This window comes from Anguilla rostrata, chromosome 8, assembly GCF_018555375.3.
Source record: "Anguilla rostrata isolate EN2019 chromosome 8, ASM1855537v3, whole genome shotgun sequence".
NCBI lineage: Eukaryota > Metazoa > Chordata > Actinopteri > Anguilliformes > Anguillidae > Anguilla > Anguilla rostrata.
This window is the reverse complement of record NC_057940.1, coordinates 32,005,934-32,025,290: the sequence shown is the minus strand read 5'-3', so window position 1 is coordinate 32,025,290 and position 19,357 is coordinate 32,005,934. Positions and strand designations below refer to the sequence as shown.

The 19,357-nt window shown below is 44.1% G+C and overlaps 1 protein-coding gene across 1 annotated transcript in view; it reads left to right on the top strand.

The window, feature by feature from the left end:
- Window positions 1-19,357, top strand: part of LOC135261422 (oxysterol-binding protein-related protein 10-like) — a 60,174-nt gene that overhangs the window by 33,111 nt on the left and 7,706 nt on the right. Inside the window, exons 8-11 of the mRNA XM_064347712.1 lie at window positions 7,932-8,078; window positions 8,756-9,230; window positions 14,627-14,813; window positions 15,667-15,849. Coding sequence (XP_064203782.1) covers window positions 7,932-8,078; window positions 8,756-9,230; window positions 14,627-14,813; window positions 15,667-15,849 — 992 coding nt within the window. The remainder of the gene's footprint in view (window positions 1-7,931; window positions 8,079-8,755; window positions 9,231-14,626; window positions 14,814-15,666; window positions 15,850-19,357) is intronic.

Genomic DNA, 19,357 nt, shown 5'->3' with positions numbered 1-19,357 from the left:
GGTACATTTGATTCTGTCTTAATGTATGTTGATATACCCAGTCAAGTGTAGACGAGTCATCTAATGTGGAACAGTCTTATTACAGTGTAACAGTTTTACAGTAGCAGCATTATGTTATATTAATCCGTGGGGCGACATAGCTCAGGAGGTAAGACCGATTGTCTGGCAGTCGGAGGGTTGCCGGTTCAAACCCCGCCCTGGGCGTGTCGAAGTGTCCTTGAGCAAGACACCTAACCCCTAACCCCTAACCCCTAACTGCTCTGGCGAATGAGAGGCATCAATTGTAAAGCGCTTTGGATAAAAGCGCTATATAAATGCAGTCCATTTACCATTTTAATCCTGTGTTTGGCTTAACGAATGAAGCAGGGTTGTGTGAGATGCTGCTGCTGTACTAATTCTGCGAGCGATTTTACCCATATTGCATCAGTGAAAATCCATTTGCATCAAAGAGTCCCGGAATGTGTAATATGAGAAAAATGTCACTCCCGATGAGGTGTGCTAGTGGATGCTGCAGCGTAGCTGAGAGAATCTTCAGCTGGGTATGGCACATCTGAGGTTTTGAACACATTTTTTTGGAGATAGGCTTTTTCACACATGCTATATGGGGCAGTGGAGCGTTGTATTTGCTGTTTGAGGGGTAAATGTGCTGGGCGTGTCTTTATGGAGAGACGCAGCGTGGCCTGCTTCCTGTTTTTGAGCCTCCCCTGGCCTGCTTGTTCAGAGGCTGTGTGAGTGTGTGTGGCCTGTGTGCAGAGGTGTGGCCGCTGCTGTGAGATGCCTGGCTTGTGGGTGCGGCAGGACCTCCGTTCAGAAGTGTAGCCCAACAGCACAGCGAGCACCGGGCCTTTCCTGTCTAGACTCCGCTCTGAAGCAGGCAGACAGGGGAACATTGGCCTGTGACTCACCCAGAGAAATTCTATACACTTGTCTCCCCAAATAATTGCCAAAAATGTGTCTGCCAAGCGCTTTGATGGTGATAATGATAATGATGATGGTGGTGGGTGGTGGTGGTAGTGAGCGAGAAGAACAGAGTGTATTTGATTTCCATGATTGTTTTTCCATTGATCATCCACACAGGTATCTCTTTTGTATCTTCCCTGTGGTTATACCTCATAATTACAGGGCATCTAATGATTTTCATTTGTATCTCAGAAAGATCTTTATTCAAAGATTTCTTTGACGCTTCTGTTGTGGAGGGAACAATGAAATATACATTTGACTGATTTATTGAAGCACGCTGAATGAATTGTTTATTTGTTGTGGTTGTCCTTAGACATCCGCTTTGTGCTCAGAATGGAAGAGACAGATTTTTTTTGTTACGCTGTTCTGGTTTTCAGCGAATCTCTTTGATGCCGCTGCCAATTCTGCGGCTCTTTCCAGACGCGTTCATCCGTTTTGACTCCCAATGCAATTTGATGAAGTGCTCCACCACTGCCTTGCTTAAACAAAGTCTTCTCCTTTTCTCTTTATACTGATGAGCATAGCTGGATCATGGTGGGTATTTTCATGTAGGGGTGCACTGAGCAGTGGTTTGTGGGTATTGTAGGCTGAAACAGTCAGTCTCAGTATACTGTATTAGTCTTGTAAGAGTAATCTGACTGCAAGGCTTTGAAATATGAGCCTCTGCACGACGGGCAAATTGTCACCAGCTGCCATTTTCAACTGCCGTGCCTAGTTTGTGTGCCTTCCCTCTATCTGCAGAGAGGGAGAGAGAGAGGGCCAAGGGGTCAAAAAGAAAGAAGACCTTTCGAGCAGAATCTCAGAATAGAAAAGTGTGTTGAAGCTCACCTGGAATGCGATTTGGCTCAGCTGTGGCCTAGAGAATGCTGTCCATGGTGCTGAACTGTTTCATTGACACCTAGAACCTTCTGTGAGTCACTAAGCCATTATGAGTCACAGTCAGTTGCCCGTATGTTACAGCTGTCAAGATCAAAGCTTTATTTTATTTTAATTTGCAGTAGCTGATGTCCCTGATTCAGATGTATATGAAATAAGGCTAGATAGGCTTTATGAGAACTGTTTTCTGCATTTTCTGCAGATATTGACAGCAGACATACCATGTACCTTGCTCCTGCCGAATGGTTGAAGCTAAGCAGGTGTGGTACTTAGATGGGACACCTCCAGGGAAAACTAAGTTTCTGCTGGAAGTGGTGTTGGTGGGCCTAAAGGGGGCAATCTTTCCTCTGGTCAAATAAATCCCGGTGCCCCAGATGGGGACACTGTGCTGTAGGAGACACCGTCATTTAGGATGAGACATTAAACCAAGGTCCTGACTCACTGTGGTCATTAAAGTAAATGGTAAATGGACTGCATTTATATAGCGCTTTTATCCAAAGCGCTTTACAATTGATGCCTCTCATTCGCCAGAGCAGTTAGGGGTTAGGTGTCTTGCTCAAGGACACTTCGACACGCCCAGGGCGGGGTTTGAACCGGCAACCCTCCGACTGCCAGACAATCGGTCTTACCTCCTGAGCTATGTCGCCCCCATGACACTCATCGCAAAGAGTAGGGGGGTTCCTGGTGCCCTGGCCACAGTCTCAGTCTGGCTCTCTCCACCTGTTACCTAATTATCTCCTGATTTAATTGGCTAAAAAAAGTCTTTCCATTTCTCTCCACCTCAGCTGATGTGTGGTGAGTGTTCTGGCGCAAAATGGCTGCCATGTATCAGGTCGGTGCTGCACATTGGTGGTGGCTGAGGCGAGTTTCCCCTTCATCACTGTAAAGCACTTTCAGTCACCAGCTGGAGAAAAAAGCTCTATGTAAATGCACTTGAAAAATAATACCAATGATTTTGTTCAGACATAAACACAGTGATGTTTATATTTATTTAGCTTTCTGCTTTGGTTTAGAAAAAAGATTTCTTGTTCTTACATCTCTCATGAAAAAGAGGATAATCCACAACCTCTGACAATATAGTACTTACAAATTGCACACTTTGCTCTTGTACACATTATTATATGCTTTGCTTCAGTGTTTTCGGTTTTGTTTTAACACAATTTAATACATACCACTCTGCAACAGAGAATAATGCACTGTATATTTAGTATAACCGTTCCCCATACTGCATCAGGCACAGGGTTGGCTTATATTAAGATAATTAACATATATCTACATCACACCCCCACTGCATCCCACCACCCCCTCCTTCCTCCCTCCTCCCTCTCTTCCTATCTTCTTGGGGCTTCATGTCATATCCTTAAGAGCATGTGACCCTGTCCTCTCTGCTCTGGGCTTGTTTTCAGTCATGAACAGAGTGGAGCTGAGGAGAGAGAGAGAGATGAAAAGAGAGACAGAGAGAGATGGAGGGAGATAGAGAGAGGTGTAGAGATTAAAGTCAGTGTAGATGTAGAGATTAAAGTCCGTGTCCTGACCCTCTGGCTGTGTGGGCCCGTGGTAGGCGGGGCCAAAACACTGAAATCTCTGTCCTTTCAAAGTCATTCCTACCTGGAAACTGGTGCCATAACAGCACAGACTGTCATCTAGAGACGTGAGCAAAATGCACGCCTCACTCTTTGACTGAAAAGCTGACAGGCCGTCTCTCGCTCGTTCCCTTGTTGCGGTTAAAAAGGAGGACTCTGTTCCCTGTGGTGAACAAAGACAAGAGGATGGAGGAGCCGGGCGTGTGATTTGCTTTATGTGAATATGTGCAGGTACAGCTTGCCTGTGAAAAGCGTTTTAAATTACGTCCCAAGTACTGTTTAACTCCCATATGCTTGTGGGGAAAGATGAGAGCGTTTCTGAGAGGAAGCTTTTGACACCTGGGAACTCTGCAGCAGAACACGTTTCCTTTTGTCTTGAGCTTTTTGTTGAACACAGAAGAAAGGAGGAGGATTTTTTATTCTGTTTCTCTGTGGCTTTTCGTGGGTGGAGATTGTGCTTGAATGCAGGGCACGCACCGAGGGGCATCCTGAATCCACTAGACATTCTGTGACTGTGATTGAAGCAATCCATCAATCTTTTTTAGGAAATATGAAATGAGATGGGGGACATGCTGTGGGTTGTTTGTGGTTTATTATGAACATCAGACCATTCTGCAACGCATTTGGATGCAAGGGACACTTTATAGGTATTGAATGTGGGATCTGCTAGGATGACTTGGGGATCTGGTGTTGATAGAATGCCAGGATGGGAACATGGTGGTCTTGTATTCTACCTGCGTTTGGAAATGACCTACTTATGGAACAACTTCCATCTGGTGGATTCATTAAACAGCTGTCAGTGTTTGAGAAGCTGGCAGCTTCTGGGTCAATGTTCCTGGGCATGAATTTGGAAAAAGCGTCACTAAGCTCAACTTAAACAGAGCAGCTTAAAAGGCAATCACCAAGGATTTATACATTTACCACATAAGGTCTTTTGGCCTGATATGTTCGGTAAGTACGACAAAATACTTTCTTTATGAAATACTTATTTTGAATACTTGATACGTTTTATAAGAAAACGTTTGTTCAAAAATCTTGTGTTGGTGTGTCAAAATACTTCAGATAAACATTCTGACAAGATCACTAGTTGCTTTCTGGTGATCTGCATCTGCTTAATGGCTGAGATGCTGCAGAGGTGGATGTGTGAAAAATCAGCTGTGCTCAGCTCTTTATACGTGATAGCACAGGACGCTTGTCAGCAGATCTTTTACGTGACTGCGTGATCCACCGATGGGCCCAGCTCATAGGGTAACACAATGCATTGTGGGAACAAACCAAATCTCCAGCACTTTCACATTGCATGAAAACTCCCTGCTCTCAGTACAGCTTTACAGTAAAATAAAATTGGTGAAATTGTGGTGAGGGATTTCTGGCTAAGTTAACTTCCTGGCTTTGACGTTAACAAAATAATTACCAGGTCTTTCCTGGCTAAGAGAGAGGGAGGGAGAGTGGGAGAAAAATCAGGAAGGCTGGGGTTAGTTAATGAAGCAAACAAGAGCTAACAAGAGAGAGAAAGAGAGAGATGAAAGAATGGAAGAAAGTGAGAACAGGAGTTATTGAACGAGAGAGAGAGCGAGAGAAACTATTTGAAAGCCTCCCACCAGCTGTAGCAGAGGTTAGGGTGTCTCTGGAGTCACCAGGCTGCTGGTTATTAAGTCTGATCCTCTGCGTCATGTGACCGAGCGGGGGCGGAGAGGGAGGGAGGCAGGCAGGCAGGCAGGCAGGCGGGCTGGGTGGGGGTGGGGGTGGGGGTGGGGTTGGTGGGGGTGTTGTGGAAATGTGAAGGCTGGAGAGGAGGTGGGAATCATCCGCATCGCTGGGAATTGTCCCACTCGAAGTGCGGCAGGCAGGCAGCAGCAGCAGCGCAGTCTCTCAGCCTCCGCAAGCACAGTCGGCTCGTCTCAGCCAGCGCAGCCCTCCTACGCCCCGCCAACCGGGCCCTCCGCACGGCCCTCGTACCCCAGCGCCTCTCCGTCAGGAGATGAGGTCCAGCTGCACTCAGGACAAGCTCATCCCCCCCCAGGGACGCGGCGTGAGTAGGGGTCTCGCCAGGTAGTGTGGGGGGGGGGGGGGGGGGGGGGGGGGGGGAGGGGGGTGGTGGTGAAAAGGGGGTTGAATGCCAGGGTTGAGGGTACCCATGGAAACTTCCTGACACACATGACCTGTGACTGGGGGCTAGAGATTGTGTTACTTCTGTTGAAGCCGGTGTCAGAGGAGGGGCTGACTGAATGAAGTGGTTCGTTGTTCTTGATGTGCTTGTAACCTGGCTGGGTTGTGAACTCACACAGTTGACTCCTCTACTTAATACAGTTGCTTTTTTTTTTCCTGGGCTCTGTGAAGTATTGTGAAATTTGCTGACATTTGTGAAAAGCTGTTGGACTGTTTTATTGCATTAGTTATTTCAAGGTTTTCAGAGCATCCGAGTGAATGAAACACTACATCTTTCTGTAAGTTCTCCTGAACTCTTCATTGGCAGTACTGCCACTGATAATCACTGATCTGTGGAGCTTTGCTTCTGGCTGTCGTCAAATGAAAACCTTTATTTTCATAATCTATTGATTGGCCCTGTCGGGGGTGTATTGCTTTGTGCTTCACGGCTCAAGTAGAAATCGCTCTGACGGGAGTTTGCGAGGGGAGCATCGATCGCGTCAGGGAGCCACGTGACCACGCGCTTCGATTCGGCGGGCTTTAACTCGGCCAGATAGGAGCACGTCCGCGCCGGATGAGAATCGCGATGTGTCTAAAAATCCCGCTCCTGTTCCAACGCCAGTCCCATTAGCCAGGCAAACAGGTGATTATCCTTGGGTAATGTGGAGAGCTGCTGAGCGTGTTCTCTGAGTGCTTGAAAGCTGTTCCTGTTCTCACTCACTGCCCTGGATGTCAGTCACAGCAGTTGAAGTGCAACCGATCAACTGCTTTGCTCTTTTTTTTGGTCAGTCAGGGTTATTAACAGGAGGCTGTTTTATTCTGGGGTCCTGAGGATGCGTCTCTCTGTCTCTGTATCCGGGCACCACCGAGCACAGGCACCGCACTCAGTCTCTGTTTAATTAGCTGGCGTGGGGGAGGGGGGGGGTGGAAATGGAACCAGCGATCGCTCTATTTATAGCGCCCTTCGCCCCGGCCCGCGAGCGCTCCAGGACGGATCCCCGGGCCCACGACGTGGGGGAGGGAGTGCGAGATGGAGAGTCACGCTGCCTCGCTCGCCATGAAATATTCAGGTAAAAAAGACAGGAAGGAGAAAAAAGAAAAAAAGACGGCCGCTTCGTGCCGAACCGATCTCTCCGCCCGATTGGAGGCAGGCAGCCAGCGAGCTCCCGGGGCTGCTGGGAACAAACACGCTCCTCCTCCTCCTCCTCCTCCTCCTCCTCCTCCTCCTCCTCACATGACCTGGGTAGAGAGACGAATACGAAGATGATGATGATGATGTGTTCGAGAGTTTTTCAAAATGTCTTTATGATTTGAGCAGCGAATGTAAAAAATAACCTGTCCTACTTAAGAACCCCCTTTTCTTGGGTTGCAGTGTGACTTTTGTCATGAGATGCTAATGCAGAGAATAAGAGAGAGAGTGAGCGAGAGAGAGAGACAGAGAGAAAGAGAGAGAGGACGGCTTTTTGCTCAAGGCCCCCAGGCTTGAGAGTGACTGTTTGCAGAACACATGCCTGCATTATGCATAAGGAACAATGCGGGCTCCAGCCTGCTCTACAGCAGGGGAAATCTAATGTGTCCACTGCCTTAACCCAGTTTAGATTTTCCTGCCAGTTTAACGCTGATATACGTTGATTCCAAGACCACAACACTCTTCATTTAACGGTACGGGGATGTTAAATATATGCTGATGCTAACATTTCTCCTGTGCAGTGCAAGTGTTTGGAAGTGTTGACGGGTTTAATTTTGATTTGAAATGGTTTTAAAGATTCTGTTGAGACAAGCTAGTCTTCATGTAAGCTAACTGTGGGCAGGTTTTTGCTTCGCCATTGGTGACTGGTTTAAAAGACACATTTAGTGAATGTGTGCCTCTCATGGAGTGCCCAGGCCTGTTTGTTTCTGTCCTCACCCCCTGGAGCCCCATAGTCCCAGTGCAGACTCTCTTCAATCACCCAATGTAGCCCGATCGCCCTTTATGACATACGGTGAAGCAGGAACAGTCAGCTGTGCCAGTGCTAACATGAGTCACTGGATTGTTTTGGGACTGCGGGTTCATGTGTTGATTGGGTGAGAGTCACAGGTCAGCTGGGCCTGCTGTCTGGATTAGGACTGCATTGTAAGGGGAAAACCTTCTCTGTGTCTGTCAGCACATGTATCCCAGGCTATTTAGAAGACATATGCTTGGAGTCTGTTCATTCAACCTTATCCTTCAATACTTTGATTTGCCATCATGCCTGATGGATTATATAACCCAGGGTTGAAGGTGTCCTGCGATTGATGAACCACGGAGACCCGGTTCTCAGGTTCTGTGGGAGCTCCCTAACCTGCCCCCGCTCCTCGCTCACAGAGGTTCTCCTGTGGTTACAGCACACCGGTGTGGAGGCCTTCAGCCCCAGCGAGGAGGTGACGGACACCGAGGACAATGAGGAGGAGGACCTGGGCGTGATGGACGACCAGCGTAGCGTCATCCTGCACCTGCTGTCACAGCTGAAACTGGGCATGGACCTCACCAGGGTGGGTGCGCGCATGTGCGTTTGCATGTGTGTGTGTGTGTGTGTGTGTGTATGTCTGTATGTGTGTGTGTGTGTGTGTGTGTGTGTGTGTGTGTGTGTGTGTGTGTCTGTGTGTGTGTGTGTTTGTGTGTGTCTGTGTGTTTAAAGCTCATGGGAGATTAAAGGGCTCTACAAAGCAGCTAATCAAAGTCAAAATCCAATATTACCTGGACAGTGCACACAATACTTAATATCCTGTAGAATACTTTGAGTCCCATTTTAAATTTCTGCTTTATTTAATAAACCAGATTTGGTTTATTTGGTTTTATTGTAGTGATACACATATGTCACCGCTGTCTTGTAAATTCTGATGAACTGACCCATCGAGCATTGATTGCAGCCAAGATCAGCTCATGGCGATTAAGTTTCAAAAATCCAATAAAAGAGAGCCATCCAGAAAGCACCCTCCCAACTGAATTACAGTAATGGCTGCTTTACTGGAGACACTCCATACAAATGTGTTTCAAACAGAGACGGAGTCATAGCTGGTAAGCTATGGTTCAGGGTCACTAGGTCGCTATTTCCACTCCTAGCCCAAGCACCTCAAAAGAGTATTTGTTTTCCAAAAGCAGTAAAGCTAAATCTTTATCCATTATACAGCGTTGACCTAAGGTTGCTTTCCTCTCCTTTCCCACACAGGTGGTGCTGCCCACCTTCATCCTGGAGAAGCGCTCCCTGCTGGAGATGTACGCCAACTTCATGGCGCACCCGGACATGTTCCTGTCCATCACGGCGGCCGGGAGCCCCGAGGAGCGCATCGTGGGCTTCGTGGAGTACTACATGACCGCCTTCCACGAGGGCCGCAAGGGCGCCGTGGCCAAGAAGCCCTACAACCCCATCCTGGGGGAGAGCTTCCGCTGCTCCTGGGAGGTGCCCAGAGACAGGGTCCGGCCCCCGAGGACTAACAGCTCCGCCCCTCCCGCCCGGGACTGCGCCCGCCCGGACGCGGCCGGCTGCTACCGCGTGCGCTTCGTGGCCGAGCAGGTGTCCCACCACCCGCCCGTCTCCGGCTTCTACTGCGAGTGCCCGGAGAGGCGCATGTGCGTCAACGCCCACGTCTGGACCAAGAGCAAGTTCATGGGCATGTCCATCGGAGTGTCCATGGTCGGGGAAGGTAGGAACGAGGAGGAGGAGCGGTGTGAGGGAGCAAAGCGCTGTGGGGTAAAGGGCCTCATATTGTGCTTTTCGAGAACCAAAAGCCACTTAAATCGTACAGACACACAAATAATATATGATACACAGATAAATCACCCAATTACAGATGAACACAATTAGGAAAACACTGAGGCAGTAATATATTTTTAAGTGCACAAAAAACAACTGTAGTAGGTAGGAATGCCGAAGGTTGCAGAAAAAGAGTGTGAGTTGCAGTGAGAGGGAGAAGATTTGAGTCTTGGTTGAAGGATTGAAAACACTGCAGCAGAAGCACATGCAGTAATCCAGTTCACCTGCCTACAAGGAAGACGCCATTTTCCACACTACAGGCTGACAGGTTGCTACAAGACAGGCAGCGCTGTTCAGAGGGGAGGAGCATCTTTCAGTGGGGAAAAGTGATAAACTGATCCCACCTGGTGAGATTCAATGATTTGTATGCAGGCAACCCTGCTGGGACTCCTGGGTGTAGTCAGTGAGATAACGCAGGCTATACCCACTGTTGCTGGGTGTTTTTTTCACTTAAGGCACTATTCTGTGCGTGGATGAGCCCCACGGTCTCCGATGGAATCCGGACCGTGCCAGGGCCGACTGTGGCCAATAGCTCCATAGGGCAACGTGCAACCGACTGTTGGGATGCTCTGCTTATGGGAGGCTTCAGTCAGTTAGGGGACTGTGTTTCATCGCTCACTAGCAACCCCCACCGGTCAGAAGAGCGTCTACACGCTAAAGCTGCATGTGAAAGGTCTTCCTCCGAATCCGCTCTATTCCAGATGTGAGAGATGTGGTCTGTGGTGTGCAGCTGGCAACACCACTTCTTTTATGAGGAGAACTATGGATTTCTATGCTCTCCCAAATTGGCAGTGGCGTTCCCACATGAATGTGGCTGTGGTTACAGATAAGCAGACATTCTAAATTAGGGTGAGAATATTTACAGCCACACATCGGGCACCAAATAGTAAAAAAGACTCCAGGCCTCAGTCTGCATTTGTACTGAAGACCTTTATTGACTGAGTCACTAATTTGGACGGATTTCCTTTGTCTTTCCTGCTTTCCGTGACTTTTTAGCAAATTGAATGGGGACTGTCATCCATACCATAGCACTTTCACCCTATTATTGCCAAATTCTGGGAGAAACAAAGTGCGACAATGTGCTGGGGTCAAAAATCCTATTCTTGTCAGTTGTTGTAAGGAAATGTTTGATGGCCCCTGTCAACAGAATTGTTGCTAAGCTCCCGTTCCCCCATTATGGTAACGTGTCAGTGACAACATGCTTCATCAAAGACTCAAACCTCACAATGCACACCACGTTGTACCGAAACAAACTTTAAATAAATACAAACGGACCTGTGGTAAAGGCAAGAAAATCATGCTTTCTTTCTGTGATGGACCAAAGTGATTAAATCTGCACCGGTCCATCAGTGCATCTCGCTGCTATTTGTTCCTGCTGCGGTGACATGCCCACTGATTTTTCCTTTAAACTTCACGCACCTGTTGCTACGGTTGTGCAGGTTATTTAGGTTGTTTCGTGCATGAGATCTATTAATTCAATTCATTTATATTTTTTGAAAGACTGCTGCTTTTTTCAGTTTTTCATGATTTTCATCAACTTTACCGCAACTGACTTCAGCCAGTATTTTCCGTGACAAACACCCATCCTTAAATATGTAGCCTATATTGTTACTGGTGTTATTGTTGGCTATGGGCTATAGGCCTATAGTAGTCAATCAAAACAGAAACACGTTGCAATAGACAGGGAAACCAAAAATTTCTGCAAATCAATATTAATTAAACCCTCAATAAATGCATTGTAGTGTAAATACAGTTTAAAGTTATTATCAAAGCAACTGAGCACTGAAGAAGTAACAACACCTGCTGAAGGATTTCTGAAATGAACATAATTACCCATAAAATGACAAACTGCTAAAGCTGCCATGTAAAAATAAAGAATGAAGCTAAACACGTTAATTCACCTGAATTTATTCTCAAGCAGATTTTCCCGTGTACTGTATAGTACTTGAGCAGTCTTCGTCTTTCGAGCTCTCGAATGCTCGAGTACTCGTGCCCATTCCTGTTATGCAGTGGCAGTACTTGTGTGTGCGAACACAGGACCTGTTATTAATGCAGTAGCGGACTCTTGTTTGTTATCAGTGTGAGGCTGTATTGAATACTGTGTGGCCCCAGGCCTGCCTGAGGAGCGCACCCCTCAGGTCCCGCTGTTCCAGCAGACTGCGTCAGACCGAAGCCGTGACCGAGGAGACGCTCATTTCCTGCGTTGACTTACTGATTCGTATTGACCGAACGAGTCGATGCTGAATGGAGTCGCGTGCTTCCCAGCTGTACTCGATGCTTAACTTTGCGCAGAGGAGAAGAGGCCGCCCGGGGGAAGGGGGCGTGTGAACGCTGGAGAACGCTCGAGCGCCTCCGCTCTGGGTGACGGCCGGCTCAGCGAAGCGCCGCGGTGCGTGTGACCCGCTCTCTCCGCGGGCGATCTGTGGAATCCCATTGGCTATCGACCCGTGACGCCGGTGGTTTGTCATGAATGGCATGAAGAGCCGCTGTTTAGCACGGACAAGAATGGATTTTTTTGTGCAGTCATAGTAACGCCCGAGGACTGTTTTCAACATCGTCTGCTCTGCTGGTCACACGGTCCCAACCACAGCAGCCTACTTCGCTTTGGATCATTTATTTGGAATAGCTGGGCGAACAAAAAGAGATGCAAATGACATAGAGTGGCGCTTGTAGACATTAATGTTAAAGTTAAAATAAAAAGGGCACGCACGTGTCTCACAGGTGGGCATATGTGAGCTGGCAGTGGCAGATTCATGTCCTGGAAAAACTGGAATTTTTTGATGCTGTTTTCCAGTTACGTAAAAGTCATGGAAAATGGGAAAATTGCCAAAATGTTCTGGAAAACAATTTGTTCTCCTGGAGAATATTTTTAGTGTATGTCGGTATGCCGCTTCTAAAAAAGTACAGTGGAACAAGTAGCCTACTTCTTGTGATTTCATGAGAAATCACCCAGCTAAAACTAACTGAAAAGCAACACTTCACAGGCCTTACAAGTAGAGTGTGAGGAATTATGTACCAACAAGTGATTAAGACAGAAGTGCCTGACAAAATGTCCAGTTATAAACATTCTTTTTAAAAACCCATCTCCAGTCTCATTCTCAACATGAAAAATTCACAGCAACTAGGCTAATGGTCTGTTAGAAAATGTAATTTAAATAGCTACATGGAATAGAAGAGCAGGGTAAACCATTGCATGTGAAATATAGCCAATGCACAAGAGACTTTATGATGTAAATGTAGTCGTATTCAGAGGAAGTGGATCTCTGTGAGAAGCAGTCATACTTCCTGTGTGATGCAGGTAAAGACATTCTTTATCAGGGGACATTGTGAAGTGCATCTCCATTCCTTCCTCTGTGAGTTTGCCATCACACAGAAAAAACAAAAGGACAATATACAACAGTTTTATCAGTCAAGTTATTTTTTGTGGTCGGCTTCTCCAGTCCCCCCTGTGTGGCAGTAAAAAAAAAATGCTGAGCAACCAATAATTATCTCAATTGTCTTAATGAGGCTTGAAGCCCCGAACCACATGGCAGCCATTTTCCTGACCTGTGTTTTTCTTTTTTTTCCGCTCTGATGAGCGTTGTGTGTAATTGGGCTTTTAGAAGGAGTAATGAGCCGACAGCCGTGCCGTTTCCCCCCCACACATCTGTGGGGGATCACATGTATTCCCTGCCAGGCTTCGATGAGTCATGGGTGACTCCCACAGATGTGTCACTGGCTCACTCCCTCATATCTCACACGGAGGGAGCAGGGTTGCATAGGAGACGACGTACAGATGCCAAGAGCAGTGTCTGCACAGCACAGGCGTGATTCAGGAGAAATACTTCATCGCCAGATGTGTTTCTGGCTAAATACTCAAAGTATGCACTAATGTTTTTCAGGAGAAATACTTTATATACAAGTGTACTAAAGGAGAAATACTGTACATGAACATAAATGCGTAAAATATGGTTCAGGTATAGTTGTGAATCTGATCAGTCACACAGTATTTGTTTTTGTATGGCAGGATTTACAAAATTTTTATTACAAAAATTCCAGTTAGGTATCGAAATGTCTTTGGGGGGGAATTCAGAAGCAAGTTAGATTTGAGGAGAATGTGAAATGGTGATGTCATGCATAAACATCATATTTTAAAAGATGCAAAAAAAACAACAAAGTTATTTTTCATTTACCTGTCATACATTATTACTTGGAGTTTTGAACCAACTTTATTAGTTGCCGGTTTCAATATGTGTTTAAAAAACCAAAATAAAAAAATTTGAGATTTGTTCTGAAATAGTGTGGAGCAACTGGCAAACTGGAATATGTATCCATTTCCTCTATTCTTCATTGAAGGTCATTTATGGAGTGGTCTTGCTGAAGATCTGCAGGAATGTATTTTAAAAGGAATTTTAAGTTTTCCTTTTAGCTCATTGTGTAGGCCATTATTGGCATACAGTAAATTAGCTTTTTAATATATTCCTTAAGCAACTCAATTGTTTTGGATGTATTTGGGGATTACTAGTGTACTGTTGAGGTAAATCTGTGCCAGGGGAATGTATATAAGCAATCACATTTCAAAAAGAACAGCTGCCAGAATGAGGAATGTGCAGATGCTGAGCTGAATTAAGCGATTGAATTGCTGATCATGGAGTCTCGTTCCTGTGATGGACAAAGAATTGGCATGTGATTTGATCGGCAGATGGCAGACAACTGGCTGGCAGTTCAGGCAGCTATGTGGCGTAGTGGTCTGAGCACCTCAAGGTGGACTAGCCTCAGCAAAACCCAGCGGCATTATAGGGCTTGTAAAATATTTATAATTTGTGTTCAGTCTTTGTAGAAAGTGAAACTTTCTCATTTACATTAAATTAAATTATAATGTCAGTACATAAGAAACAAGGTCAAAGCTTTTGAATATAACGATAGGCATTTATGCTTAAAAAACTGCTTAAGCTGGTTACATAAATACGAAGAATATGTAAGTATGACCCTGCTTAATGATCGAAGTCAGGGGTGGCCAACCCTGGTCCTGGGTAGCTGCAGGGTCTGCTGGTTTTTGCTTTCACCTTTAAATACAACAAACCCTTTGGCCAAAGAAGTCAAGTGAGGCGAGTTAACTGTGTAGTCAATTACCTTAATTGATCAATTAAGTGCAGAGTAAAAACAAAAACCAGCAGACCCTGGCCTGCGGCTCTCCAGGACCTGGTTTGGCCACCCCTGATGTTGGTTATTCACTCACTTCAATATGCTGTCAGATGAGAACATGGAGAGAAGATCACCTCTGACCTGTGACCCTTTGACTTCCAGGGGTCCTTTGCCTTCTGGAGCATGACGAGGAGTATGTGTTTACACTGCCCAGTGCGTACGCCCGCTCCATCCTCACCGTGCCCTGGGTGGAGCTGGGCGGCAAAGTCTTCATCAGCTGTGCCAAGAGTGGCTACTCCGCCACCGTCACATTCCACACCAAGCCTTTCTATGGAGGGAAGGTACACAGGTGGGGCTGTGTGTGTGTGTGCGCACGCTTGTATGTTTGTGTTTGTGTGTGTTTGTGTGTTCTTGTGTGCACTTATGTGCACTTATGTGTGTGCGCACATGCTTGTGTGCACTTCTGTGTGTGCTTGTGTATGTGTGTTTTTTATGGGATACAAATTTTTTATGTTGATATTATGCAAATGTTGACTCAAATGTACAGTACTGACACAAATTATGGAAACACTGCATTTATAAACTTTTAAAAATTAAACGAGTAATGCAATATTTTGCAAGAATTCCTCTTTGGCATAATATATGTAATAAATAATGAAGTTAATATCAACATACGTTGCATTATAAATAATTAGCATTTTTGTTAAACAAGTAATAATCATTACACCTTTCTTTATGTATTAGTTCATACCACCATAATTGAGAAGTCTTATGTTTCTTACTGTTGGACATTTTATCATTCAATAATCAGCTTGAACATTTCTTTGTCCAGTATTTTTCTACATTAAATAATAATTAAAGCAAAGAAAACCATTTTTTGCGTTATTTATTTATTTATTTTGGCTTGTATACTTTTTCAAATTTCTAATGGTCATGTAATATCATTACCATTCGTGCTGAAGAAGATAACTGTTTCAAATAAATTTTTACAGAGGAAGAAACAACAACAGAGGAAAGAGCACAGATAAAAGTTTTAAGAGTACTAAACTAAATGAAATGCCTGTAATGTAGTGTAATGCAATGTAAACTCTTTTAAGTAGTGCTTCCATAGTTTGTTCCAGTACTGTAGACTAAAATCCTGCCTGGAGTGTGTTATTGGTCTTTTCTGTGGATGTGAACCCTGGGCTCTGTGTGACTGACAGGGTGACGGCTGAGGTGAAACACAACCCCACCAATACAATCGTGTGCAAGGCCCAGGGGGAGTGGAACGGAACACTGGAGTTCACCTATAGCAGCGGAGAGACCAAAGTGATTGACACTGGCAAACTGCCAGTCTTCAGGAAGAAGATTCGGCCGGTGGAGAAGCAGGGAAGATCAGAGTCGAGGTGAGATGCACCAAGTTACTGTACACCACACTGTGCTCAATTCTTCAGTAAAGACCTGAGAGATAATAATAAGAAAACTGTAAAATCACAGATGAAAGACTACACTCAGAACTAAACTTTTGTGGCACCATTTTGCCCCTGGAAACCATTTCCCACGTTCATAATACTCCATATAATTGCAATGTAATGCTTTCATGATGCTCAATTATGTATCTAGAATGCCATCTGAAAATAGAAGCAATCATTACCAATAAAATTTATGTTCATTCAATAAAGGCATAACATGATCAAGAAGTAACTCATGACTCAACGGAAGCTAGCATTAGCACAACTAACCCAGTATACTGTTTCCATTATTGTTGCCAAATATGTACTTGTCAGAACCCCCAGAGTGAAGATTATTTCAAAGAAAACATAAAACGAGAAGCCAACCGTAGATGAAAAGGCAGAAATCCCTATTGAGAAAAATTATTTCCAGTTAAAATAGAAGCTACTGGGTGTTAGATAAGCATCACTAGCTAATTATGACCCTAGAGTAGAAAAGAGTGAAAAGAACCCGGTCTGAACACAGTCTGCTGTAGATCTGCTGCATTTCTGGCACTGTAGTCCCTCCCTTTCAAAGACCTTTCAGGGAGTTCTGACTGAGAGTCTGGGTCCAGTTAGGCTGGTTTTAAGGCTGTTCCCTTATAGCGAACCGGAAAGTTTCATGATAATTGAGGAGCCGTTTTTATGGTAAAAGAGATAAACAGAGGGATGAGAGGAGGAATGGTGACATATGAAGAGCTGTGTTCTGTCTCTGCTTGAGCATTGAATGTTTTCAAGGACAGTGCTAAATCCCTGAGCTGGTGCTTCCTTATTTGGAAACACGGGTGTGTGTGTGTGTACACGGTGTCTTTGTGCATGTGATATGTATGCGAATGTGTCTCTTCTGTGTGTGTTTTTGAGTGATATGTGACAGGTGCTGCTGTTTTGGTCCTCAAGTAGGGCATTTTTCAGTTTTTTAAAGATTATGAAAGTGCAGATTATAAACTTTCAAATGATGTGTCATACATTGAAATCTGAAAATAGTTGAGGAAGATATGCTTATTTGAATGTTGGTACTCCTAAAATCAAGTAGCAGAGAAAATCCCCTTGAAAGATCTAGAACTTTTCACACTTCTCACAGGGAGATAATGGGTGGGAACAATAGCTAGTTAACTCCACCCCAACCACTCCCCTGCTAGAGTACCTGTAAATCCTTGTCCATTTAGGGATTACCCTATCTAAAGCTTTATAACTCCAGATGTGAACACCACAGAGACTAGAAAAATGTCTTAAATGAAGCAATACATTTGTACCATTTATAATACTAGCTTAGATTACTTTATATTCATAATTTTGTAAGAAATAAAGTGCCACAAATGCAATGGTCAAGGCAAAAAATCTAAAATGAATTTGCTCCTTTTTTAGTTCGCAATGAAATACTGTGAGATTGCGGGTTAAAGTATACATTTCCTGGATCAAAAACTTCTTGACCACAAGTTCATAAAATCTAAGGGTGGATATGTAGAACTACTAAAGATCTATGAAGCAAAAACTAAGCAGTGTACCCAGCATCTCCAAATCTACCCAAAATGTCTAAATTATTAACACTGGTCTAAAATAGCTAAGGGTCCAGAAACAAATCCAAAATCTCTCCAAAAAGGAATATAATGCTTTTTGTCCATTGTAAAGCATATGAGCCCCTTATGAAGGTTTAAGATGATATAATTTAAACATTACATAATACCACTAACCTATTTAAAGACACTAAATTTCTAAAATAACGTATATAACCGAAATATTTTGAGCAGTAATACTTACAAAGCAATGATGATATCTTATCTATGTTCAGTAGATGGAGACACAGACAGTAAATCAATGACAGCTCTATCCGCTTCTGTTTTGCTCCAGAAAACGATGTCAGATAGGTCTATCAGCAAACATATGGCTTAGCTATGCCCAGAAGTCTTCAATAATGATGGTATTTTCCAAGGAATTACGAAAAATCGTTGACAATGTTTCGTTAGGTGCAACGTCTTTTAATGCTACCATATATAGAGCGAATGCCATGGTAAGAAAATGTTTGGTTACGCTAACCTATAAAACGCTATTCCAAAAGCAAAATTAGACATGTTATACATTGTTAGAAAGCTTATACTCTCACCTACTGATTGAGCATCCACCATTGTAGCGACCTCACAGAGTAAACAAACATAGGCTACTACCACACGGCTTTATTTATGGGCGGTGGCTTGACTGAAACAAAGTGACAATAGCCAACAAAATCAAACATGCTAATTAAACTGCACCCCCATCACGCCTCCAAAACCCAGCTGTAAGAATCACTAAAACAAGCCGACTTTGCTGACAAATTATAAGTATTTAGCGACCCTAAAAATGTTGTTTATTCTTTTGAGTGACTTCTTCAACACTTTAACTTTCGTAATATGAAAAAAGGAAAACAGTAAAAAAAAAAATTTAAAAACCTTTTTTGCCTCCTAGCGCGATTTCAAGATTTGCGACTTGCGGACCTTTTCTCCAGCAACCGTCACATATTATTTTGCATTTGAATTATAGTATTCGTCATATTTACCTTGTTTTCCATCAATTTTAAATGGGTTGTCAGGTGTTTTCATAGGTACCAATGGTTTTAATTAGGGTTTAGGGCTCAAACTAGGGTTCAGCTAGGGTTAGGGTTAGGAAAATGGTAAGTCTGAGGATTGAGGCAAGTTCACGGTTGTGTTTAGCAGCTTGAAGAAAGGTTAGGACATGGGTTTGTTAATGATTTTGAATGAAGCAAAAAAATTCTCTAGTAGCATGTGTACCTATGACCATAGAAAATGTGCAATAAATGCAGGTTTTTTTAGGGATAACATTTGTGTTTTTTTAAATGACCTCATACATATTATTTTGCATTTGTATTATTGTCTTCATGATATTTACCTTGTTTTCCACCCATTTTAAATGGGTTTTTTGATGTTTTCATAGGTACCAATTGCTTCAATTAGGGTTTAGGGCTCAAACTAGGGTTCAGCTAGGGTTAGGGTTAGGAAAATGGTAAGTCTGAGGGTTGAGGCAAGTTCACGGTTGTGTTTAGCAGCTTGAAGAAAGGTTAGGACATGGGTTTGTTAATGATTTTGAATGAACCAAAAAAATTCTCTGGTAGCATGTGTACCTATGACCATATGGTGTAATAAATGCATGTTCTTTTAGGGAGAACATTTGTGTTTTTTAAATGACCTCATACATATTATTTTTCATTTGTATTATTGTATTAATGATATTTACCTTGTTTTCCATCAATTTTAAATGGGTTGTCAGGTGTTTTCATAGGTACCAATGGTTTTAATGAGGGTTTAGGGCTCAAACTAGGGTTCAGCTAGGGTTAGGGTTAGGAAAATGGTAAGTCTGAGGGTTGAGGCAAGTTCACGGTTGTGTTTAGCAGCTTGAAGAAAGGTTAGGACATGGGTTTGTTAATGATTTTGAA